The sequence below is a fragment of the Podarcis liolepis genome, assembly GCF_965112155.1.
Source record: "Podarcis liolepis genome assembly, chromosome: 7".
NCBI lineage: Eukaryota > Metazoa > Chordata > Lepidosauria > Squamata > Lacertidae > Podarcis > Podarcis liolepis.
Window position 1 is genome coordinate 11,574,747 of NC_139561.1, and position 26,196 is coordinate 11,600,942.

The 26,196-nt window shown below is 47.4% G+C and overlaps 1 protein-coding gene across 20 annotated transcripts in view; it reads right to left on the reverse strand.

Moving 5' to 3' along the window:
- HSPG2 (heparan sulfate proteoglycan 2) overlaps window positions 1-26,196 on the reverse strand; it is a 210,720-nt gene that overhangs the window by 104,763 nt on the left and 79,761 nt on the right. For 17 of the 20 annotated variants that reach the window (XM_083514543.1, XM_083514541.1, XM_083514554.1 and 14 more), the window contains 15 exons: window positions 25,333-25,464; window positions 23,323-23,467; window positions 23,074-23,225; window positions 21,572-21,718; window positions 18,494-18,657; window positions 16,302-16,481; window positions 14,544-14,740; window positions 13,268-13,415; window positions 12,985-13,112; window positions 10,818-10,904; window positions 9,400-9,458; window positions 7,382-7,420; window positions 5,876-5,943; window positions 3,861-4,001; window positions 2,859-3,041 (listed from right to left, as the gene is read on the reverse strand). In XM_083514543.1, coding sequence (XP_083370669.1) covers window positions 2,859-3,041; window positions 3,861-4,001; window positions 5,876-5,943; window positions 7,382-7,420; window positions 9,400-9,458; window positions 10,818-10,904; window positions 12,985-13,112; window positions 13,268-13,415; window positions 14,544-14,740; window positions 16,302-16,481; window positions 18,494-18,657; window positions 21,572-21,718; window positions 23,074-23,225; window positions 23,323-23,467; window positions 25,333-25,464 — 1,970 coding nt within the window. The remainder of the gene's footprint in view (window positions 1-2,858; window positions 3,042-3,860; window positions 4,002-5,875; window positions 5,944-7,381; window positions 7,421-9,399; window positions 9,459-10,817; window positions 10,905-12,984; window positions 13,113-13,267; window positions 13,416-14,543; window positions 14,741-16,301; window positions 16,482-18,493; window positions 18,658-21,571; window positions 21,719-23,073; window positions 23,226-23,322; window positions 23,468-25,332; window positions 25,465-26,196) is intronic. The other 3 variants (XM_083514549.1, XM_083514558.1, XM_083514555.1) reach the window with 1 other exon arrangement.

The following is a 26,196-nucleotide window of genomic DNA, read 5'->3' on the forward strand; positions in this document are numbered from 1 at the left end:
AGCGAAGGACAGGCCACCGCAGGCCATTCATTTGGGAAGAGGCTGTATAGCTCAGTGAGTAGAGCACCTGCTTCGGCTCCAGGAGGTCCTGGGTTCAAATTCTGGCAGCAGGTAATGCCTCCCTAGCCCCAAAATCCCAGAGAGCTGTTGCCAGTCGACAGTCCTGAGCTAGATGTTCCAAACAGTTTGCTCTGAAGACCATAGTAAAAAAAAAACCACCAGGATCTGTAAAGTGGTGCCCCGCAAGACGAATGCCTTGCAAGACGGAAAACTCGCTAGACGAAAGAGTTTTCCGTTTTGGAGGTGCTTCGCAAAACGAATCTCCTATGGGCTTGCTTCGCAAGACGACAATGTCTTGCGAGTTCCTGCGGGGTTTTTTCCCTTCCCCCCCTCCCCCCTTTTTCTAAGCCGCTAAGCCGCTTATCAGCTGATCCGATCAGCAGATAAGCCGCTAAAAGCCGCTAATAGCGCTAATCCGTCAATGGGCTTGCTTCGCAAGACGAAAAAACCGCTAGACGAAGAGAATCACAGAACGGATTCTTTTCGTCTTGCGAGGCACCACTGTATGTACTTTAAAATCATAGTAAGTAATAGCAACGTCCCATGTTTCCATTCAAATCAACTCTTTAGTCAGACCAATAAGGATTAGAATCTTTAGTCAGAATCATGAGGACTAGAAACCACTTTGATGTTTGGGCTATGTTTCATTTTAACAGTCAAATGGCATAAACTATGAAACAAATAGGACTTTGGGAGAATGACCACAGCTTATTGGTAGAGCATCTTCATTGTGTGCAGAATGTCCCAGGTGAATGCCTGGCAACATCTTCAGGCAGGTCTGGGAAAGATCATGGAGTGCTGCTGCCAGGCAGGGTAAAGGTAAATGTAAAAGACCCCTGAACGGTTGAGTCCAGTCAAAGGCAACTATGGGGTTGCGGCTGTTACAGTGGTGCCTCGCAAGACGAAAAGAATCCGTTCTGTGATTCTCTTCGTCTAGCAGTTTTTTTTTCGTCTTGCGAAGCAAGCCCATTGACGGATTAGCGGATTAGCGCTATTAGCGGCTTATCTGCTGATCGGATCAACTGATAAGCGGCTTAGCGCTATTAGCGGCTTTTAGCTGCTTTTAGCAGCTTATCTGCTGATCGGATCAGCTGATAAGCGGCTTAGCGGCTTAGAAAAGGGTGGGAAGGGGGGGAACCCGCAGGAACTCGCAAGACATTGTCGTCTTGCGAAGCAAGCCCATAGGAGATTCGTTTTGCGAAGCACCTCCAAAACGGAAAACTCTTTCGTCTAGCAAGTTTTCCGTCTTGCGAGGCATTCGTCTTGCGGGGCACCACTGTATAAGAATGTTAAGGTCATATATATTTTAAAAAATGTTCATAACTGTACATATAAACCACATGTCTGAAACCCCACAGAAAAGGTCCTGAACAAATTGACCTCAAATGTTTCTCTGCAAGGTCAAAATGGGAAATCTCCCCATTGTCTCTTTCCTCACAAATCCTGTCTTAAGGGCACATTCAAGACATGAACAGGGTGTGAGCCTGTGACCTAGATTCAGGAATTAAGTAGTTATAATAACAAAAGAGTGCCCAAAACCCAAATAATGGCTGGCGCTGTTATCTAAACCACTGAGCCTAGGGCTTGCCAATCAGAAGGTCGGTGGTTCGAATCCCTGCGATGTGAGCTCTCCCGTTGCTCGGTCCCAGCTCCTGCCCACCTAGCAGTTCGAAAGCACCTCAAAGTGCAAGTAGATAAATAGGTACCGCTCCAGCGGGAAGGTAAACGGCGTTTCCGCGCGCTGCTCTGGTTCGCCAGAAGCGGCTTAGTCATGCTGGCCACATGACCCAGAAGCTGTACACCGGCTCCCTCGGCCAGTAAAGCGAGATGAGCGCCGCAACTCCAGAGTCGTCCGCGACTAGACTTAACTGTCAGGGGTCCCTTTATCTTTAACTTTCCAGACAGGAGATAAACAACACACTCAGGATTCTGTTTTAGACCACCCCTTCTGTGATGTATGTATGATTTTTTTGGGGGGGGGGGTCCTGGGCTACACCTCTTCTGTGATGTATGTATGATGTTTCTGGGGTTGGTCTGGAGTTTGAAGGTGGGCAAAGTCTATATAAGGGCTTGCACGCCTGTGCTTGAGGTCTTCTCCCCCCACGTGTGGGGGGAGCACCCTGTTGCAACATGTTTAATAAAGATCAGGCTTACTAGCTGCCTTGCTTCTCAATATTCTCTGACTGGCGTGTGTTATTTTCTCCTACCAATAGAGAACCTAAAAAGAGGACTCTATATGGGCTCTTGGGTACCCCATAAGGGGGAAAAGAGCAGGTTTTTTTCTTATAACACATCTCTCATCTCACTTTCAGGCCAAGGCAGCTGCGTTTGTCCACAGACAGCTTTCCGGGTCATGCGGCCAGCAGGACTAAACCGCTTCCGGCACAATGAGACACCGTGACAGAAACCAGAGTGCATGGAAACACTGTTTACCTTCCCGCCACAACAGTAGCTATTTATCTACTTGCACTGGTGTGCTTTTGAACTACTAGCTTGGCAGGAGCTGGAGCAGAGCAATGGGAGCTCACTCCGTCATGGGGATTCGAACCACCGACCTTCCGATCGTAAAGCCCAAGAGGTTCAGTGGTTGAGGCCACAGTAGACGGTTCTGTGCCAGGCAGACCAAATGCCTGACTTGGGATGACCCGTTTTCTGCCCTACGAGTGCCTCCTTCAGCCTCAAATCAAACCTTTCCTTGTCCGGAAATCACAGGGTTGGGAGATTCCCTGCAAGGGTCCTCTATAGTCCAACCCCCTGCGATGCAGGAATTACGGCGGAAGCACCCCTGAGAGTGGCACCTTGTCTCCCCTGAAGCGCTCCGGCAACACCCAGTAGTAAACGTCACGCGGCAGAGTGTGGAAGGAGGAGAAAGTGAGCTCCGAGGCTCCGGTGAAGCGGATGCCCTCGCTGATCGTCCGGGAGCCGGCCGAGTTGGAGAGGCTGAACCGTGCCCTCTCAGCGTCCTCAGACCCCACTCGCACCTAGAGCGCAAGGAGAGAAGCTGTCAGATGCATATATTGATGGGACATCTATTGAGACAACAGATTTTAAAGGCTAATACAGTCATACCTCCCGCAGTCAATGGGAAGCCGTGCCGGACGTTCAGGTTCCAAAGAACGTTCACAAACCAGAACACTCACTTCCGGGTTTGCGGCGTTCGGGAGCCAAAACGTTCGACTCACAAGACGTTCGGGATCCGAGGTACGACTGTACAGTCATACCTCATGCTACATTTGCTTCATGTTACATTTTTTCAGGTTACGTCCCGCGGTGACCCGGAAGTACCGGAAAGGGTTACTTCCGGGTTTCGCTGCTCACACATGCACAGCGGCGCCAAATCACGCTTCGCGCATGCGCACAAGCGCCAAATCGTAACCCGCGCGTGCACAGACACGCCGCTGCAGGTTGCACTCTTTTCATGTTGCGAATGCCCCTAAAAAGTAAGGGGCAATGTGTCTGCGTCTTATGGAGCGAATGCAGGCTGCGCAGCTATCCCAGAAGCCAGAACAGCAAGAGGGATTGCTGCTTTCACTGCGCAGCGATCCCTCTTGCTGTTCTGGCTTCTGAGATTCAGAATATTTTTTTTCTTGTTTTCCTCCTCCAAAAACTGGGTGCGTCTTGTGATCTGGTGCGTCTTATAGAACGAAAAATACGGTACTTTGTAATGGGTATGTATATAGGAGGGGTGGGGGTGGGGAAGGACCCTCCTAGCAGGGTCTGTGGACCGAGTTTGCATAGGGAAGGATGCTTCCAGCCTTGCACATAGCAGGACCCGCCTTCCCGGCCCCAGGGAGCAATACCTGGTCCCTGTTCCACGAGGAGCTGGAGCACTGGCGCGAGACCCCCATGCAGAAGCAGCGCAGGCAGCCTTCGGGGTTTGCGTGGCTCAGGTGGAACGATCCCGTAGCACATTCGTTGCACGACTGTCCCATGACGTTGGGCTAGGGAGAAAGAGAAGGAGGAGGAGGAGAGGGCTGTAGTGATCAGGTGGGATTACTATGAGGAATTACGAAATATGGAGCAAGGCATTGTGTCCGCGATGAAAGTATTGCGTTGACTGGGTTTGATTCATTGACAATCATTTCTGATCCCACAAGCCTCTGCATCTCTGCCCATTTTCTCTACTGTCCATTTTCTTTCTCTATGCCTGACAGGCACTTATCAGCATTCGAAACACAGGCCAGTCGTTCACCAGGCATCCTGGGTCATAAAGACAGTAGGTAGCTTCTCAGATGTACCTTTCATTGGTTTTGTTAATCTTAGGGCCAGGAAGAGAGTTGACAAGGAGATGGTAAATACTACCTGTCTTCCTCTCCTGTTTACTACTGTTTATGATCTCCGGGGTTTCCTAAAAGCACTCCTCCTAGTTTCCTATTTTATTTACTCTGAACCACGTATGCATGCTCAAGTAGGAAATAGTTTCTTTGTAGGTAAGAGGATTTCTTCTTATCTTTGTCCCACATGGTTTTTTTTGAAATGCTCAGAGGAAATCTGATTGGTTCTTATGAACACTGTGTGAAAAGTTCTTTTGTGAATAAAGTGACCTGGGCCAAGGGGTAGACAGGAATTATTATACGCACTCCTCCCAGAGTCTTGCTGATCAAGCCTCGTGTGTATTTTATTAATCAGAGTCCAATCCTTCCTTGCGTTGGGAATGCTACTAGGACGTTGCAGCAGAAGGACGAGAAAAGGAGATGGATCTCATAGACTCACCAAATGTCAGCAATCCATAGCATAATAAATCTGTCCAGCTCAGCTGAGGGTCACATTCTAGGCCATGCTAATATGTCACAAAAGAGTACAACTTAAAAGCCTTGTCATCGCCTCCTTTGCCCACCAAGGCAAAGGGAGACTGTCAATGACCCAGGCGGTCTGGCAGGTGACATCAATGCTTCTTCTCAGGGGGAAAAAAGGAGTCTGGGAGCTTTGTGTTACTCCTTGATTCCTGCTGTACCTTGCTTCCCGAATGGCTTGACTCCCAAACAAATCGGCTCCCGAACGCTGCAAACCCAGAAGTAAGTGTCCCGGTTTGCAAACTTTTTCGGAAGCCGAAGGTCCGAAGCAGCTTCTGATTGAGTGTAGGAAGCTCCTGCAGCCAATCGGAAGCCGCACCTTGGTTTTCAAAAAGTTTCAGGAGTTGAATGGACTCCCGGAACGGATTAAGGTCGAGAACCAAGCTTCCACTGTACTTCTGAAATAATCTCATGCTGAGAACAGAAGTTTAGCAGCTGGGCAGATGTCCTTGGCCCAGTATACCTGAAGGAGCGTCTCCACCCCCATCGTTCTGCCCGGACGCTGAGGTCCAGTGCTGAGGGCCTTCTGGCGGTTCCCTCCCTACGAGAAGCAAAGCTACAGGGAACCAGGCAGAGGGCCTTCTCGGTGGTGGCACCCACCCTGTGGAACGCCTTCCCATCAGATGTCAAAGAGATAAACAACTACCTGACATTCAGGAGACATCTGAAGGCAGCCCTGTTCAGGGAAGTTTTTAATGTGTGACATCTTAGTGTACTTTTGGTCTTTGTGGAAGCCGCCCAGAGTGGCTGGGGAAACCCAGCCAGATGGGCGGGGTACAAATAATAAATTATTATTATCATTATCATTATCATTATTATTATTATCAGAGCTCCTCTTGAAATTTAATTTATGAATTCATTTATCATGGCAAAATACCAACCGCAGACTCCACAGATCTGGGGCCTTCCCATTCGCAAAAGGTGAATGAGGGGATTTCAAGTTTCACCGTTTTGTCTCATTTTGCCACGCCTAACCCAGGGGAGTCTTGGCTGCTGCACCTCCAAGCTGTGGCCCAGCTTACCTTGCACTGGCAAGCACCATCTGACGCTTCGCTGCTCCCTCTCTTGTCGCACTCGATGGTGCTCTGCCCTACACAAGGAGTAAAGAGAGGTTGAGAGAGACAAACCCAGGCAGGAAAATGTATTTTTTCCACCATGGCCTAGCTAAAACCCAGCGTAAGGTCTAAGTCAGTCCAGAGGAGCTTCCTTGTATTTCTACTTAAATCATCCCGACGCGCAGAACCAGGAGGACTGGAATATTCGTGCGGCAGAGCTTTGCATGCAAAAGGCCGCAGGTTCAATCCTGAGTGTCTCTAGGCAGGACTGCGCAAAGACCTCGGAAAGCTCAGCCGGTCAGTGTAGAAAGGCAAAACCAGCAGGCGAAAGGAAGCAAAACAAGGTGAGAAAGGGGGTAGAAATGTCTGAGAAGAGAACCTGGAAGAGCTGAAGAAGTGCAAGGAGGAAGGCAAAGAGACAGGGTGCAAGGAGCAAGCAGGTGGGTGACAGAGGGGCTGGACTCTCCTTGAAGCGGGTCAGACTAGATGACTCTTGAAGGTCCCTTTCCAACTCTGCAATTCCGTGTGAAAGAAAGGAGGTGGTGACAGTTATAGGAAATGAGAAAGTGTTGGAATGGTTTACTAAAGATGAAGAAGTTAAATCGGTTATGATTCAATGGGGAGGAGACTTTGGGTAAAACGTACCGTTTGCAGCACGGGAAAAATTATGGAGAGAGGATTTGAAATTCACGGCGTGTTATACATTAAAAGAAAATTATATGGAAATGATGTATCGCTGGTATTTAACTCTGAGTAAATTAACAAAAATGTACAGGACAAGTTCAAATGTTTGTTGGAAATGTAAGGAAAAGGGAGGCACCTTTTATCGTCTGTGGTGAAACTGTAAAGTAATAAAGGAATTCCAGGAAACGATATACAACGAATTGAAAACAAATGTTTAAAATAACTTTTGTTAAAAGACCAGAAGCCTTTTTGTTAGGAATTGTAGGTGCAGAGCTAATATGGTTGATGTATGCTACAACAGCTGCAAGGATGCTTCTAGCCCAGGGTTCGAAAGACGACAAAATTCCTATCAGGGTGGACTGGCTGATGAAATTATTGGACTATGCAGAAGTGGCAAGTTTAACTGGGAAAATCAGAAACCAGGAAGGTCAAAACTTCAATAAAGAATGGGACAAATTTATATTATATTTGAAAGACCACTGTAAACACTTGAACTCTTTGGCAGGTTTTAAATAACTCTTGCAACGCTACATAGATTTTGGATACAATGGAGGATTGTAAATTAGATGGACTTATAATATGCAGTTTTAAAAAGTTACTCAAAGAACCCACAGAGGGGAGAAGTCTTGAGTTTCAGAAGAATCTTGTGTAATTCTTATTATTTGTGATTACAATTGTGAATGAAGCTGTAAAATCAAATAAAAACTCTTTTTTAAAAAAGAAAAAGACAGTGAGGATTGGAGGGGGGAAGGATAAGAAAACGCAAATGTAATAGCGATGACGACTTGCCCTCTAGTAGAGTATCAACTTCAGGACTAGGAGGGAACCCTGGAAATCAGAGAGAGAAAGAAACGTTCAAACGTTTGGCCAGCAATACATGAAATATTGGATTATTTGTACCAGGTGGGGAGAGCGAAGCAGGCCAACGCTTCAGAGTTGTGAGATGTGGCAAGATGGTAGCGCTATTAAACTTAGATTGAACGTGACAACGTGGTTCCCACATTCGTGTTTGGCCTCAAACCTAGCTGAAGGTTGATTGATTGATTCAAATGAATCTCAAAGAGGCTTACACACAATAAATAACCACAATGTAACAAAACATACTAGCGCATCGCGAATACAACACACGTCATATGAAATAAACCACAATTTATCAGCGAAACAGTTTCTATCTTTAAGAAACTGAACAAAACAGCAACTAAAAAAAATAAGCCAAACCTCACAATTACGGCAAGTCATGTGATTAACAAATCAATGCGGCATTTAGAATCTACAAAACGATATTAAAAGCATTAGCAAAATAGCAACTGAAAATATAATCTAGGCACTAAGTTCATTCAAACGCACCCCCGTGACTCATAACCGTTCACTTTAAACAGTTCATTAAAATACATATACAGTGGTGCCTCACAAGACGAAAAGAATCCGTTCTGTGGTTCTCTTCGTCTAGCGGTTTTTTCGTCTTGCGAAGCAAGCCCATTGACGGATTAGCGGATTAGCGCTATTAGCGGCTTTTAGCGGCTTATCGGCTGATCGGATCAGCTGATAAGCGGCTTAGCGGCTTAGAAAAAGGGGGGGGGGAAACCAGCAGGAACTCGCAAGACATTGTCGTCTTGCGAAGCAAGCCCATAGGAAATTCGTCTAGCGAAGCACCTCCAAAACGGAAAACTCTTTCGTCTAGCGGGTTTTCCATCTTACGAGGCATTCGTCTTGCGGGGCACCACTGTAAATGCACATAATTCCTATTGTTAAGCCAGCTCTTAAGCCAGGAGCCAAGGGCATAAAGCTGCTTCCTTTGTTCCTCCTTAAACCAGCCCTTGTTTCGGAACAATGAAGACTAGAAACTTGCTTAATTTTCTTTTCTTTCTTTTTTGTTAGAGCGTTTATTAATTTTTCCAATAAAAAACTTCCAACTAACATATCAAATCATAATCCAATAAAAATAAAAAAATCAAATTTAAAAAAAATCAAATTGTCTTCCAAATTGTAATTTTGATTTTCAGGCTTCCCACAGTCTGAACCTCGAAGCATATCCAAACCTCAGTCCTGCCTCTCATCTCTCATCGATATTTTCCATATCTCGATTTTATCTCTCAAAAAAGCTTGCTTTATTTTCAATTTTTAAAAAGACCACAGCTCAGCAGCATTGCATCTGCTTTGCATGCAGAAGGTCCCAGGTTTCATCTCCCGGTAGGGTTGAGAGAGACTCCCTGCCTCAAACCCTGGAGAGCTGCTGCTGCTGCCAGTCAGAGTTGGGAGTACTGAGCAGGATGGAGCAAGGGTCTGACTCTGGACAAGGTTCCCCTGAGAAGGCCTGAAAGCTCGTCCTGACCGGCCTGCGCCCTCATTAGCAGAAGAAACTTCATCAGGACATGGGTCCTTGAGCTGAGATTCCGGCATTGCAGGGGTTGGACTAGATGACCCATGGGTCCCTTCCAACACAAAAATTCCTATGATTCTAGGACAGATTGCGAATGGAAAACAACAGGCACATTGCTCTTCTCCTTGGTGGTGGTAGGGGGGCAGTCCGCAATCTCCATTAGCCAATTTCTCCCTCTCTGCTCCATGGCACAATCCTATTCAGGCATACTCAGAAGGAAGTTTCAGCAGGTTGTTCTCAACAGAGTCCTACTCAGAGTAGACCCACCGAAATGAATGGGCCTAAGTTAGCTATGGCCCTTCATTTCAATAGATCTAGTACCAGAGACAGCCGGCAGGTCTTCGATGCTGAGTTTTCGCAGCTTTTGCTCTAACAGTGTGACTCTGGAGTCAAACCTGAATTGCATGTGTTCAAAGGTTGTACTCACCAATCCTCACACATTTTCCTCGTGGCTGGATGGGGTCTCCTTTGAAGCCAGGAGCACATCTAGGGGCGGAAATATGTTAAGTTGGAACTTTATCCTCATGATGGGGGTCAGCGTCCCCCAGAAATCACTTTGTGGCCAAGGGTAGGAAACATCTCTGCCCCCCTCCCCAATGTTGCTGGACTCTAACTCCCATCAGTCCCAACAGACAGCATGCCCAATGGTCAGGGATGATGGCAGTAGTTGTAGCTTACTAGCATATGGAAGACGTGAGGTCCTTTTAAATACAAGGTAAAGTTATGATGGAGGTAGCCAGGAGCAGTAAAGGCAAGTGATGGCCTAGTTCAGGGATGGGGAACATCTGCGTCCCTCCAGATGTTATGGGACTCCCAACTCCCATCAGCCACAGCAGCCAACATGGCCAAAGGTGAGGGGTGATGATGGGAGTTGGAGTCCCATAACATCTGGAGGGCCACACCTCTCTCATTCAAGCATTAAAAGAAGGCAGACTGGCAATGGAGTGGGCAGTGAAGGCGAGTGACAGTCTAGTTCAGGGATGGGGATCCTGTAGCCCTCCAGATGTTGGTAAGACTCCCCAACTGATCCCTGATCCCTGTGTTTAAAAATGGCAAAGTGGTGATGGAGGTAGCCAGGGGCAGTGAAGGCAAGTGACGGTCCAATTCAGGGATGGAGAGCTTGTGGTTCTCCAGAAATTGCTAGACCCCCACTCCCAACAGCACCAGCCAGCCTGGCCTATATTCAGGGATGATGACTAGCATGATGGCAGCTGGGGCCAGTGAAGGCAAGTGACGGTCCAATTCAGGGATGGAGAGCTTGTGCTTCTCCAGAAATTGCTAGACTCCAGCTCCCAACAACACTAGACAGCCTGGCCTATATTCAGGGATGATGGCAGATGGGGGCAGTGAAGGCAAGTGACGGTCCAGTTCAGGGATGGAGAGCTTGTGGTTCTCCAGAAATTGCTAGACTCCAGCTCCCAACAGCACCAGCCAGCCTGGCCTATATTCAGGGATGATGGCAGATGGGGGCAGTGAAGGCAAGTGACGGTCCAGTTCAGGGATGGAGAGCTTGTGGTTCTCCAGAAATTGCTAGACTCCAGCTCCCAACAGCACCAGCCAGCCTGGCCTATATTCAGGGATGATGGCAGATGGGGGCAGTGAAGGCAAGTGACGGTCCAGTTCAGGGATGGAGAGCTTGTGGTTCTCCAGAAATTGCTAGACTCCAGCTCCCAACAACACTAGCCAGCCTGGCCTATATTCAGGGATGAGGGCAGATGGGGGCAGTGAAGGCAAGTGACGGTCCAGTTCAGGGATGGAGAACTTGTGGTTCTCAAGAAACTACTGGACTCCAACTCCCAGCAGCTCCAACATACCATTTGAAACGACAACAAGGAGCCCACTCACTTTTCGCAGCGACGTCCGGTGTAGCCTGGGGCGCAGGCATCGCAGGTGGCCTGCCCGTCTGTGTCCAGGAAGCAGGACTCTGAAAACCTGAAAGGAGAAGAGGGTAGTGTCACCATGGCCACCACCATCCCTCTGCCCCACAACGCTGGGAATGCAGGCCGCTGGGTGCATGGCTGGCAAGGCCCATATCAGCCTGGAGCGTGGGCAGTGGCGTAGCGTGGGTTGTCAGCACCCGGGGCAAGGCAAGTAATTTGCACCCCCTACCCTGCCGCTGCTCCCAGCTTCTTCTTGCTGCTGCCTGGTCTGGTCTGGTGTGGTTCTCTCCCGCGCTCAGCGCTGCGCTGGGCGGCCGCTGCACTGTCCCTCCCCCAGATAGTCCCTCGCTCTCTCTCCGCACCGCACGCCTGGCACACCCCCCCTCCACAGTGGGCGGCGACCTGGCGGCTCGGATCGGATTCGCACAGCCAGCACTGCAGTGAGAGAGAGTGAGTGAGCCAGGTAGGGGCAGAGAGCTGTGCCCGGTGCGGCCGGCCCCCCCTGCACCCCCCACGCTACACCACTGAGCGTGGGCGAGGGCAGCTTCCCAGTTGCGGACTGAGTGGCACATATCAGTGGCCCATTTATAGCTGCCTTGCTTATCTATTTATTTGCACAAATTTCAATGCCACCATCATTAAAATATATTTTCTATTATATATCTATGTCTATCTGCCTGCCTGCCTGTCTAATCTACCTACCTACTCTTATTGGCCTTCCTAATCAATTGATCATCTATCTATCCACCTGCCTACCTACCTAAGCTACTTACCTACTCACCCTGTTTACCTACCTCATGATGGTAAAGAGCATAAAATCCACGATAAAAAATACGTTCGTAAAAGAAGCACAAAATGTATCACAAAAGGGTAGATCAGACCGATACAGCCACACAGCTCAATTTCAGGAAAAGCCAGGTGTGTTTTAAGCAGGGCACCTGAATGCCAGCGCTGCAGGTGGTTCAGCAGGAACACATTCCAATGGGCTAGTGCCATGACACTAAAAGCCCTGGTCTTTGTGGATGCAAGGCGGACCTGGAAGCGCATGGCACAACTAAAAGGAGGGGGGCTCTTTCCTTTCGGGAGGATTGAATTACCCAGAAAAAGGCGTACAGTGGTACCTTGGTTCTCAAACGCCTTGGTACTCAAACACCTTGGTTCCTAAACGCCCAAAACCTGGAAGTAAGTGTTCCGGTTTTCAAATGTTTTTCGGAAGCCGAACATCTTTTGCGGCTGTCTGCTATTGTTTCCGGGGCGCCTGCACCAATCAAAAGATGCGCCTTGGTTTTTGAACATTTCGGAAGTTAAACCGACTTCTGGAACGGATTAAGTTTGGCACTTTTGTTCTTGCTATTTATTTTGCGTTTTTGTTATTGAGGCTTTTTCGGTTCATTTGTTTTTGTGATTGTGTAGAACCCAGTTCAGCTATTGAAGTAACTGACTGATTAATTGATTGATTGATTGATTGAGTGACTGCGGAAATGGATAACAGCCCCCCCCCCCCACAAACAATGACTATCATCAGTGCAGGTAAGGAAAAAATAATAATTTTAATTTAGAATACTGTCTTACTTATTTTATAGTACAATACATTGATTATTGCTTTTATTTTATGGATCAATGGTTAGAAAGCAAAATTCATGTTAAATTGCTGTTTTAGGGGTTGTTTTTAAAAGCCTGGAACAGGAAGTTTTTAATGTGTGACATTTTAATGTATTTTAATCTTTGTTGGAAGCCACCCAGAGTGGCTGAGGAAGCCCAGCCAGATGGGTGGGGTACAAATAATAAATTATTATTATTATTATTATTATTATTATTATTATTATTATTATTATTATTATTCCATTTTGCATTACTTTCTATGAAAAAGCAGGCAAGGTGTTCCCAGAGGTAAATTCATGGATATGGACTCACCGTACTCACTGTCCTTCCCTGCAGGCTCAAGGTTTGCTTTCAGGGCAACAGGAAAATTGCAGGCACACCCACCCCCGGAAGCTGTGCCTCTTGGTCCTTTCCTAATCTCCTCTCCTGCAAAGCCTGCCGAGACCGCAGAGGGCAGGCGGCTGCTGACGTCCTCCAGGACAAACCCCGACGACGATAACCCGCGATGCAAAGACCCTCGGCTCACTCACCTGCGGGGGGCTTCGGTGTACGGGCAGGGGCAGGGGCGACAGGCGGTGGGGGTGCCCTTGGTGGCGTCTCCAAAGAAGCCCGGCTTACATTTGTTGCACTGGGGCCCTTCGGTGTGGTGCTGGCAGTTCTGTGGGGCAGGGGGAGAAGCGGAAGAGACAAAAGGAAGAGGGAGGTGAAGGGCAGGGCGTAGCTTTCCCCAAATCCCTCCCCCCGCCAGCCAACCCACTTCGCGCCCCTCCTCCAGCGGCCATCACCACCCCCGCCACCTGCTGACAAGCTTACCAGGCAGTAGCCAGAGAACGGGTCGCAGGTGCTGGAGTGCCCGTTGCAGTTGCAGCCAGAGCACGTGCCAAGGTAGGGCCCGCCGGGCACTCGCTTGAAATGGGCCTCGCAGCGCTCGCAGGAGAGGCCGGCGTACCCAGCAGGGCACCTGCAGAGAGACAAGCGGGAGGTGAAGACAGCGGCGGAGAGAGGAGGGTTTATGGGCTGCCAGGAAGGACACTGCAGACTCTCTGTAAGGCAGGCCGCAGAGGCGACAAACTCAGCCTGCAGGTCGCATGTGCTGAAGAAGCATGGCTCAGTGGTAGAGCAGCTGTTTGGCATGCAGAAGGCCCCAGGTTCCCAATGGCAGCTAGGAGGAGACCCTCGCCGGAAACCCTGCAGAGCAGCTGCTGCCAATCAGTGTGGACAATACAGGTGGAGAAAGGATGCGACTTGCAACTCAGATTCTAATGTCAGCAGGTTAATTTCAGTGGGGCTACCTTTGAAGGTATGGGACACGGGTGGCGCTGTGGGTTAAACCACAGAGCCTAGGACTTGCTGATCAGAAGGTCGGTGGTTCGAATCCCTGTGACGGGGTGAGCTCCCGTTGCTCGGTCCCTGCTCCTGCCAACCTAGCAGTTTGAAAGAACGCAGTGCAAGTAGATAAATAGGTATCGCTCCGGCAGGAAGGTAAACAGCGTTTCCGTGCGCTGCTCTGGTTCGCTAGAAGCGGCTTAGTCATGCTGGCCACGTGACCCGGAAGCTGTACACCAGCACCCTCGGCCGGTAAAGCGAGATGAGGGCCGCAACTCCAGAGTTGTCCACGACAGAACCTAATGGTCAGGGGTCCCTTTACCTAATACAGTGGTACCTCTGGTTAAGAACTTAATTCATTCCAGAGGTCCATTCTTAACCTGAAACTGTTCTTAACCTGAAGCACCACTTTAGCTAATGGAGCCTCCCGCTGCCACCGCACTACGATTTCTGTTCTCATCCTGAAGCAAAGTTCTTAACCTGAGGTACTATTTCTGGGCTAGCGGAGTCTGTAACCTGAAGCGTCTGTAACCCGAGGTACCACAGTATTCTGTTGGGAGCCACCCAGAGTGACTGGGGAAACCCAGCCAGATGGGCGTGGTATAAATAAATTATTATTATTATTATTATTAGCCTCCTCTGAGCAGGACTAATTTGGACACAACCCACAGGCACAAGGTCGCAGCAGGCTGGCTCGTGCCCCACCCCCTTTCCTGCCCAGAACCACCCTGGATGTCAGCAGGTGCCCCCATCGCTGGCACACCTGCATTCTTCCACGCCATGCGCCAGGCCCAAGCCGGTGACCTCCGTGGTGGTTGTGTCCATGATGATGTCGCTCAGCCCCACACTGGCCATCCGGTTGTCATAGACGGTCTGGATCATAACCGCCTCCAGGTTCTGGAGGGTGAGCAGCAGTTCCTCACGGCTGACGGAGGCTCCCGACTCCTTCTCCCAGTGCTCCTGCAGGGGGGGGGGACACCCGGCAGGTGAAGAAAGGGCTAAGCGAAAGCTGCAGGAGAAATCCCCTTATTGCATGGGCTGCCCCGAGAGCGCTAGCGTAGAAGGCCACAAATCTTGTGACTGTCAATGTTTTAAAGAAATGGTCTACTAAAAAAACCTAACACATACCACTTCAATCATAAAAATCTACAGTGGTGCCTCGCAAGACGAAAAGAATCCGTTCTGTGATTCTCTTCGTCTAGCAGCTTTTTGTCTTGCGAAGCAAGCCCATTGACGGATTAGCGGATTAGCGCTTTTAGCGGCTTTTAGCGGCTTTTCGGAGCCGCTGATAAGTGGCTTAGCGGCTTAGAAAAAGGGGGGGAGGAGGGAAAAAACCCGCAGGAACTCGCAAGACATTGTCGTCTTGCGAAGCAAGCCCATAGGAGATTCATTTTGCAAAGCACCTCCAAAACGAAAAACCCTTTCGTCTAGCGAGTTTTCCGTCTTGCGAGGCATTCGTCTTGCGGGGCACCACTGTATATGGAAAACAAGAGGGGAGAGACCCTTTTTGGACTACAGTGGACCATCTGGATACGAATTTAATTCGTTCCGGCGGTCCGTTTGCACCCTGAAAAATCCACATCCAGAGGTACCACTTCTGGATACTTCTGGGTTTGCTGCTTTTGCAACCCGAAGTTTACGTTACTCAAGAGTAACGTAACCTGAGGGTCTACTGTATCTGAAGAACGGCTATGGTCAAATAAAAACTGAATTATGAATTACGAGCAGCAGAATGAAGTACCACCATCTAACACGGTAGGTATAAGGTGGGAATGAAAACGTCATGGAATTAAAGGTGGGAACTCAAAATTGAAAGAAAAACGTATGTTGAAACAGAAGCAAACTTGCAAAACCTGTGAAAATCAATTAAAAAAATGTCTATATGAAAGAAAAAACCAATCAAAGTATAAAATAAATAAGGGTAATGTTGCTTCTACCCACCCAACCCAGCTTGGCTCACTTGTTTGAGTCACTTTTTTTTTTTTAATCCCCTTAGCCAAAGACTTCCCCAGAATCATCATACATATATCATAGGAGGGGGTCTACAGCAGAAATCCTGTCTGCCAGGATACCTAATAATGGTTGCTGATAGCATTATGGGCAGCCTGGCCGGTCTTTTTTTTTTCTTTTTTAAAAATGAATTTTGTTAGTATTTTCCACACAACAACAACACGAAAGATATCAAAAAATAACAATGCACAACACACAAAAATCAACATTCGAAAACTAAAAAAAAACAACAACAAAAATCCATATCTTACAAGTTAATATTATAAACTCTAAAACAACAACAAAACATTGAGTCACCTTACAGTTCAATGTGATGTGGCAGTTATGAGTATTTGTCTCTGAGGGGCAGGGAGAGATCTGGATTCAAATCCTTCCTCAGGCAAGAATTTTGTGCTGGGCAGAGCCCACTCTCTCTCCCCCCTCCCAACCCAGCCTACTTTTCAGGGGCATGGAGAGGAGCGTTCAGCCTCAGCAGGATGGAACAAGCCCTCCCCGTTCCAGTCGCACTCACCTCGGTGAACTGGACCTGTCGCTGGTTCACCACCGAGGGCTGGGTGGGCACCTGCACGCGGTAGATCAGCTTCTGCCCATTCCCCACAATCACGACGTTGGGTTTCTGCACAGGCTCCGATTGGCCCCTGGCCAGGCCGTAGCGCACCTTGAAGCGCAGGAAACCTCCATAGGAGTCCACCTGCAGGCAGAGCAGAGAGGGAGAGAGGTCAGGAGGGGCCAACCCAAACGTAGACCCTGACGGATTACATGGAATTGGCGGAAATGACTGGCAGAATCCGAGACCAGGGAGAAGAGTCGGTGGAAGAAGATTGGAAGAAATTTAAAGTATATTTACAGAAATATTCTAAAATTAATGAATGTTAGAAGGACGCTGGAAAGAAGCGACATGACTTTAGTAGAAATACTATAAAGAATTAAGTATGAATAGATTGACATTGGGTGAAGGGGTAAATTTAAGGCTAAAATGTGTTAATATAAATTATGGAACTAAATTTGAGAAAGAGGGAAAGAACTTGCTGGAATAATTAATTGAACTAGAATACAAAAAAGGAGGTGTGAGGAAGTCGAGGAAATAAGCAAATGAAAGATAAGGATATGAAAAAATGGGGTTCTTTTTATTTTTGTTTGTTCTTTTTTGGGTTTCTTAAATGTTTTTGTTTTTTCTTTTTTGCCTTTTTTGTATTGTTGATGTTTTGTATTACTGTATTTATTTTTGTTTCTGATGTTTTGTAATTGTATATTGCTTGTATTTCTTTTTTGTTTCTCTTTTCTTTTTTTTCTCTGTAATGTTTAAACTTTAATAAATATCTTATTAAAAAAATAATAATAATAATCCATGTGCCCATTCAGCAGAAATGTGAGCTGGGAACCTTCCTTGGATGACTGCAGGGTGGTGGAGGGAAAGAAAGTTAAACCCTGAAAGGAGGGAGCCATAATTATAGGGACAGAACTACCTAAATCATATAGAACTTGATTCATGTATGCTTACACAGCAGCAAGAATGTTACTTGCGCCAAAATGGGAAAGAATAGAAGTCCCAGCAAAGGAAGAATGGATACAAAAACTTATCTGACGAAAATGTTCCAATTAACATTTGTTAAAAAACCTGAAGCATTTTTGTTAGGGATTTTAAGGAAAGACCTGCCAAGGAAATTTAAGAATATCTTCATGAATGCGACAACGGTGGCAAGAGTCTTAATAGCACAAGGTTGGAAGAATGAAGAAACTCCGACTAAAGAACTATGGCAAGAGAAACTGATGGACTATGCGGAATTGGCGAAATTGACATATGAACTATGTGGTAAGGACAACTGTGACTTTAAAGAAGAATGGGAATCTTTTACAAAGTATTTAAAGAAACAACAAAATGAACTGGACTATTTGGCAGGTTTTGAATAAACATTCACAAATTTATTATTAATAACATATAGATATTATATGTATAACTGTACATTGGTACCTCGGGTTAAGTACTTAATTCGTTCCGGAGGTCTGTTCTTAACCTGAAACTGTTCTTAACCTGAAGCACCACTTTAGCTAATGGGGCCTCCCACTGCCACAGTGCGATTTCTGTTCTCATCCTGAAGCAAAGTTCTTAACCCGAGGTACTATTTCTGGGTTAGTGGAGTCTGTAACCTGAAGCGTATGTAACCTGAAGCGTATGTAACCCGAGGTACCACTGTACTGTTAAAATGGAAGGGGGTCAAACCATCGCAAGAGGTGTTAAAATTTTGGGAGGTTGGATAGTTACAATGGAATGGTCTCAGTGGTGGGGCACACATTTTTATTCTTATTTATTTATTTATGATTATTACTTTGTCAAATGAATAAATGAATACATTGTTCTTGTTTAGTCGTTTAGTCATGTCTGTCTCTTCGTGACCCCATATAAATACATTAATAAATATGAAAAAAGGACAGAATCCCTGGGAAAAGGAATAAGACATAAGCTCTGAGCCCCTCTCCCCCACCCTGTGGTTTGGCTTAGTTACATGGTTAGATAGTTACAATGGAATGGTCTTGTGGGTGAGGTGCACATTTTTATTCTTATTTATGTATGATTATTACTTTGTCAAAATAAAACAGCAACAAAAAAACAAATACAAAAAAAGGAAAGAAAAGGCAGCTAATCCTGTTCTTAAAAATGGCCTATCATTCAGCGCCATGAGGACTCGAACTCGCTCCTCTCACCTTGTTCCCCAAGAACTGCCCCGGGAGCATCCAGAAAGAGTCGTGTACCAGGAAACGGCGGGAGAGATCCACCAGCTGGAACTCCTGCAATCCGGGGTCAATCTGCAGCTGGGTCGAGGAGAGGGGCGGCGTTCCGGGCTGAGAGGGGGTCGTCACATTCACCCCTGGGGAAAGTGACACGGGAATGGTGTGATAAGAATTTTAAGGTCTTAGATATATATTAAATGTTCATAAATGTTCATAACAGATCAGCACAGGAAGACCGACCTGAAACCATTTTGATTCCCAAACTGACCAAACGTTTTCTCTGCAAGGTCAAAGGAAAATGGAACTAGCTTCCCCATTGCATTTTCCTTCACAAATCCTGTCTTAATGGCACATTTAAGATATGAATAGGGCGTGAGTCTGTGACCTGGCTCAGGAACTAAGTATTTATCATTACAAAAGACTGGCCAGGCTTCCCAGGCAATCCAATCAAGTGACCATTAAACAGGTAACCTGGCAGACAGGAGGTAAACAAAGCACTCAGATTTCTGCTGTAGACCGTCCTTTCTGTGATGTAGGTATGATGTATCTAGGGTGGTGGTCTTGAGCTACACCCCTTCTGTGTGAGGGGAGCACCCTGTTGCAACAGATCAATAAAGATCAGGCTTACTCGCTGCATTGCTTCTCAATATTCTCTGGTTGGCCTCTGTTATTTTCTCCTACCAATAGGGAACCTACGTAAGGACTCTATATGGGCTCTTGGATATCCCATAAGGGAAAAGGACAGATTGATTTTGTTTACAACAATGGCAGGGGGATGTCGCAGGGCACCTGGTTGGCCTATGTGAGGCCAGGATACTGGGCAAGATGGGCCCCCGGGGCCCGATCCAGCAGGGTTCTTCGGAGGCCTATTAATGCCACCGGATATTCTCTGAGGAAAAGTTAGTGGAAGACCACCTCAAAACCCAAAGCCCTCCTCCCCCCCCCTGCCCGTTATAAGAATTCTAAGGTCCCAAGTGGGACGCAGGTGGCACTGTGGGTTAAACCACAGAGCCTAGGGCTTGCCGATCAGAAGGTCGGCGGTTTGAATCCCCATGATGGGGTGAGCTTTTGTTCAGTCCCTGCTCCTGCCAACCTAGCAGTTCAAAAGCACGTCAAAGTGCAAGTAGATAAATAGGTACTGCTCCAGCAGGAAGGTAAACGGCGTTTCCATGCGCTGCTCTGGTTCACCAGAGGCGGCTTAGTCATGCTGGCCACTTGACCCGGAAGCTGTACGCCAGCTCCCTCGGCCAATAAAGTAAGATGAGCGCCGCAACCCCAGAGTCGTCCGCGACTGGACCTAATGGTCAGGGGTCCCTTTACCTCTACTTTAAGGTCCCAAATATACAATAAACATTCATAAATGTACAAGGCACACACATACATAAGTATATAAACCACATGTCTTGAAATAGTACAGGAGAGCAATCCTGAAGTCACTTTGAGTCTCTGAAATTGACCTCAAATATTTCTCTGCAAGGAGGAAGGAAATGAGAAAGCCTCTCTCTTGTCTTTTGCTTACCTGTCTTAAGGGCGTATTTGTGTATGAATAGGGTGAGCCTGTGAACTGGATTCAGGAATTAAAAGTATTTAGCACCACAAACAAAAGGCCAGGCTGCTCAGGTAAAGCAATCAGTGACCATTAACAGATATCCTGGCAAACAGGATTTCTGCTGGAGACAGCCTCTTGTGATGTATTTCTGATGTAGACCATCCCCTTCTGTGATGTATGTATGATGCTTTGGGGGGTGGTCTTGTGCTACAGGGTGGGCAATTTCAAAAGTCTATATAAGGGCTTGCACACCATTGTTCTGGGTTCCTCCTCCCTCCTGCGTGTGGTGAGTGGGGACCCTGTTGCAACAGTTGAATAAAGATCAGGCTTACTAGCTGCTTTGCTTCTCAATATTCTCTGCTTGGCATCTGTTATGTTCTCCTACCGATAGGGAACCCACTTAAGGACTCTATCTGGGGTCTTGGATACCCCAAAAGGAAAAGGAGAAGTTTTTTTCTTATTAAAGGGTGCTCATCAATGGTTCCTCTTCATCCTGGAGAAGAGTGACTAGTGGGGTGCCACAGGGTTCTGTCTTGGGCCCGGTCTTATTCAACATCTTTATCAACGACTTGGATGATGGACTCAAGGGCATCCTGATCAAATTTGCAGATGACACCAAACTGGGAGGGGTGGCTAACACCCCAGAGGACAGGATCACACTTCAAAACGACCTTGACAGATTAGAGAACTGGGCAAAAACAAACAAGATGAATTTTAACAGGGAGAAATGTAAAGTATTGCACTTGGGCAAAAAAAATGAGAGGCACAAATACAAGATGGGTGACACCTGGCTTGAGAGCAGTACATGTGAAAAGGATCTAGGAGTCTTGGTTGACCACAAACTTGACATGAGCCAACAGTGTGACGCGGCAGCTAAAAAAGCCAATGCAATTCTGGGCTGCATCAATAGGAGTATAGCATCTAGATCAAGGGACGTAATAGTGCCACTGTATTCTGCTCTGGTCAGACCACACCTGGAGTACTGTGTCCAGTTCTGGGCACCACAATTCAAGAAGGACACTGACAAACTGGAACGTGTCCAGAGGAGGGCAACCAAAATGGTCAAAGGCCTGGAAACGATGCCTTATGAGGAACGGCTAAGGGAGCTGGGCATGTTTAGCCTGGAGAAGAGGAGGTTAAGGGGTGATATGATAGCCATGTTCAAATATATAAAAGGATGTCACAGAGAGGAGGGAGAAAGGTTGTTTTCTGCTCCAGAGAAGCGGACACAGAGCAATGGATCCAAACTACAAGAAAGAAGATTCCACCTAAACATTAGGAAGCACTTCCTGACAGTAAGAGCTGTTTGACAGTGGAATTTGCTGCCAAGGAGTGTGGTGGAGTCTCCTCCTTTGGAGGTCTTTAAGCAGAGGCTTGACAACCATATGTCAGGAGTGCTCTGATGGTGTTTCCTGCTTGGCAGGGGGTTGGACTCGATGGCCCTTGTGGTCTCTTCCAACTCTATGATTCTATGATTCTATGAACACCCCCAACCCACTTACCTTTGAAGTTGTCGGGTGTGTCGAAGCGAAGGCGGATCTGGCTGCGGTGCCGGCTAGTGCCACGGCAAGATTTGGTGATGCCAAAACAAAAGCAGGGGAAACACTGGGAGGTTTCCTCGTTGTGGAAGTGTCCTTCTGGGCAAGGTCCTGGGGTGCGGGGCGAAAGAGGAGACTGTCAGGGATCCAGGGTGATGGATGGACATGCCAGCAGGTTTTTAAAAAAAGATTTCAGTGATGTAAATCAAACAAATTAATACAGCAGCACAGTATATACAGGAGAGACATAAAATTTGGTTGGGACGATACTAAAGGCCAGTAGGAAAGTGTCCTGTCAAGAGGGAGTCCTGTGTGTCTGCGTTTGTTGCATGTACACTAGTGGCCAAAATTGTGGAAACCTTTTGGGAAAAGTGTATTTTCGTGGTTTGATGGCTCATAACACCACTTTTTTTGGGAGTAATACCATAAAATGATATATCAATGGAAAGATAATTTAATGAAGAATGTAATGCAACAAGGGCTGTTCAATTATCTATATTCTATCAAAAGCTATAGCCAATAACCAGAAAAAGGAGTGTTTAAAGAGCCGATCATTAAATTATCATTTCCTCTGCTATAGAATTTTATGGTATTTCATAGATCTGTAGTCTTGGAAGGGGTACAAAGGTAATCTAATCTAATCCCCTGCAATGCAGGAAACATTTGCGGGGCTCAAACCCACAACCCTGAGATTAAGAGTCTCATGACTGAGGTTCTGGCAGCCAGCAGCATCTATGTCAAGAGCTTCTGAGACTGTAAGCCTTTCACAAGAGCATTAAGAGTTTGCTGGATCAGGCCAATGACCCAGTCTCCTGTTCACACAGGACCCGAGTGCGAGAGTGCCTGCGGTTTCCGGCACCTGAGATTCAGAAGTAGTGCTGCGCCCAACTCTGTAAGCAGAGCAGAGCCCTCTCCTCCGCGAATTTCTCTTTTAAAGCCACAGGTTAACTACGCACTGTGTACAAGTCCCAACCAGAGAAGAATGGCAGATTAAGTTGATGGATTAGGCCGAAATAGCCAAAATAACCGGAGGAATCAGAAATCAGGAAGACCAAAATTGTAATAAGGAACGGGAAATTTTATAATCTATCTTAAAAACCATTCTAAACAGCTAAAATCGTTAGTAGGATTGGAACAACACTTGTAGTTTAATGGTGAATTTTGGACACAATGGAGATGCAAAAGATTTGGATTATCATAAAAGACGCAGGAGGAAATGATTAATAACAGGACCCACAAAGGGGAGGAGGGAAGTCCAGGAGATTCCTTGGAATCTTGTTTTTATGTTGTTTGATTATAAAATTTTAATCTGAAAAACCAAATAAATATTTTTAAAAACACACACACACAAAAAGAACCACGCGCTGTTTAAAGAAATGCTTCAACAGATATGCTAATTAGATGGATAGATCAGCACCTGCCCAAACGGTCCCCCCCACCCCGCCTTTCCCGCCCCTCTGGCTTACCTCGTCCAGGTGTGAGGCTCAACACTCCATCAGGGATGCCAAAAACCATCCCCCGGGCATTGATGGCCTCGCAGGTGTAAGCTCCCTGGTCGGCCTCTTTTACGTCTTCGATAACCAGTGTCCCCCGCCCGTTCTTGCTCGTGATGGACACCCTGTGGCCGTAAGGGGCAGAGTCAGCATCCCAAACCCCAGGTGGTGGAAGAAAAAGGTGTGTGGGGAGGGGTGGAGACCAGACCACCCGCGGCTTACCTGCGGCTGCTGGGGATGTGGCCCCAGTTTAGCCTCCAGGTGATGATGGGGGTGGGGACGCCCACGGCCACACAGGTGAAGCGGACTGTCTCTCCGGGGGCGGCCTGGATGGATTCCTCGGGGGGCGTGATCACCTGGGGTGGGGCTAGACAGGGAGAAGAATCATAGAGTTAGAAGGGGACAAAATTATCACCTAGTCCAGCTTCTTGCAAGGCAGGAATTGCAAAAGGAAAGGGGGAGCATCTCTCTCGTGCTCTCCTTCCACCTCAACCATGAAATCCGCAAATGGAAATGCCTACCCAGCAGTGGCCTAATGGTCAGCATGACGGACTAGGGCCTGGGAGACCAGGGTTCGAATCCCCACTTGACCACAAAGCTCACTGGCTGCCCTAGGGCAGTGTTTTTCAACCACTGTTCCTGGTGTGCCGTGGGAAAAATTTGAAAGATTTTTTTAAAAAAAAATGTCAATTTTTCGCCCACTAGACGGGCGCCGGACTGTGTCCTGGGTATGGGTGGGGTGGGGTTTTAGACCCCACCCTCGGCCAGCAGGGGCACCGATTGGTGCTCCTCAGGGGAACACCCTCCACTTTTCTGATGTCCGGGCCGTGATTGTTCCAGACTCCAGCCTGGACCTATCACAGTAGGACATCATCTTCCGACTTCCTTCCCGCCCGAGCACAGTGTGCGCAGCAGCGGAGAGAAGAAGACGTCGCGACTCGAGTCACCAGGAGGAGCAGGAGGAGACGGACGGAGACCAGGACTCGGCAGGAGTCGGCACTGCAGAGAGACCACATCCGGATCCAGACCAGGCCGCAGGTACAGCGTGAGGTGAGGAGGTCAGCAGCCCAGTAAGTTTATATATAGTCAATATAGGCACAGAGTTAAATTTTTTAACATTTTCTAATGTGGTGTGCCTCGTTATTTTTTTCATGAAACAAGTGTGCCTTTGCCCAAAAAAGGTTGAAAAACACTGCCCTAGGGGGACAGTCACTGCCTCTTAAGTCTATCTTACCCCACAGGGTTGTAGTGTGGATTAAATGAGAATCACGCACACCAACACCACCTTGAGCTCCTTGGAGGGGGGATATAAATGCGATAAAACATTGGCTGGGATTATAGCATTAAGCTCGGAAAGGATTCTAGTATTTGACTGCTGTACTGAGCTGCAATTTTGCAATTCGGCTGTGATCCACTTTGTTGTCCACCTCTATGGAGTTCTATCCTTATTTCAGACATTGTGATATATCGATATAGGTCCGTATAGTAAAAGCCATGGTTTTCCCAGTAGTGATGTATGGAAGTGAGAGCTGGACCATCAAGAAGGCTGATCACCGAAGAATGGATGCTTTTGAATTATGGTGCTGGAGGAGACTCGTGAGAGTCCCATGGACCGCAAGAAGATCAAACCTCTCCATTCTGAAGGAAATCAACCCTGAGTGCTCACTGGAAGGACAGATCCTGAAGCTGAGGCTCCAATACTTTGGCCACCTCATGAGAAGAGAAGACTCCCTGGAAAAGACCCTGATGTTGGGAAAGATTGAGAGTACAAGGAGAAGGGGACGACAGAGGACGAAATGGTGGGACAGTGTTCTCGAAGCTACCAGCATGAGTTTGACCAAACTGCGGGAGGCAGTGGAAGACAGGAGTGCCTGGCGTGCTCAGGTCCATGGGGACACGACTAAACGGCTAAACAACAACAACAACAACAACATAGGGCACCCCCATCGGTGGTTTACCGTTCCATGGACTCCCTGCAGGCAGGCAGGAGTCAAGATACAGCCTGGCTTCACCTCAGTGCCTAAGACAAACCACTCACATCTGTAATCAATAAAATTGTAGCCTATTTGAACCCATAAACCAAATATTCCGTGTCAGGGTGATTTATTGTTTTCCTGGAAACTTTGTGGTTCATGTGCCTCAGGACACAAATCATATTCAAAGTCCACTTTTGGGGAGGGGGCTTAACTCTTCCCACTCCATCTTGCTCTCCACCCCCCACCCCGAACTCACTGCAGCCAATCTCGTCAGAGCGATCTGCGCAATCCGTCTCGTCGTCACACTGGTAGCTGGCCGGGATGCAGGTGCGTGTGGACACGCAGACGAACTGGTCTGGAGCGCAGGTGTCCCCAGGGCCCTTGGTAGCTGCGGAGAGGACAAGAGCATTAGCGGAGCAGCCTGGGGGGAAGGAACGGGCTCACCAGCTTGATATTGGTTTAGTGTGGCAGCACCTACACTGCGGAACTCCCCGCCTCTTGACCGTCAGGCAGGTGCCTTCATTGTACAGTGGTACCTTGGTTCTCAAACGCCTTGGTCTTCAAACAACTTGGAACCCAAACACTGCAAACCCGGAAGTAAGTGTTCCAGTTTGCAAACTTTCTTCAGAAGCCAAACGTGCTCCGTTTTGAGTGCCACACTTCCAATTTGAGTGTTACGCGGAGGTGTGTCTGTTTTTGCTATTTATTTCGCGTTTTTGTGGCTCTTTTTGTTTTGTTTTTTTGACTGGGTGGAACCCAGTTGAGCTACTGATTGTGTGACTGCAGTTCATTGATTATTGCTTTCATTTTATGGATCAATGGTCTCGTTAGATAGTAAAATTCATGTTAAATGGCTGTTTCTGGGGTTGTTTTTACAAGTCTGGAACGCATTAATCCGTTTTTGCATTACTTTCTATGGGAAAGCACGCCTTGGTTTTGGAACGCTTTGATTTTGGAAAGGACTTCCGGAACGGATTAAGTTTGAGAACCAAGGTACCACTGTACACTTCTCGGCACCTACTGAGACGTTTCCCAATGGAGCAGAAAAGACTATTTATGTACGTGACCATGGCTGCTCGGATGTTATTGGCCCAGAGATGCAAAGAATATAAAGTCCCAA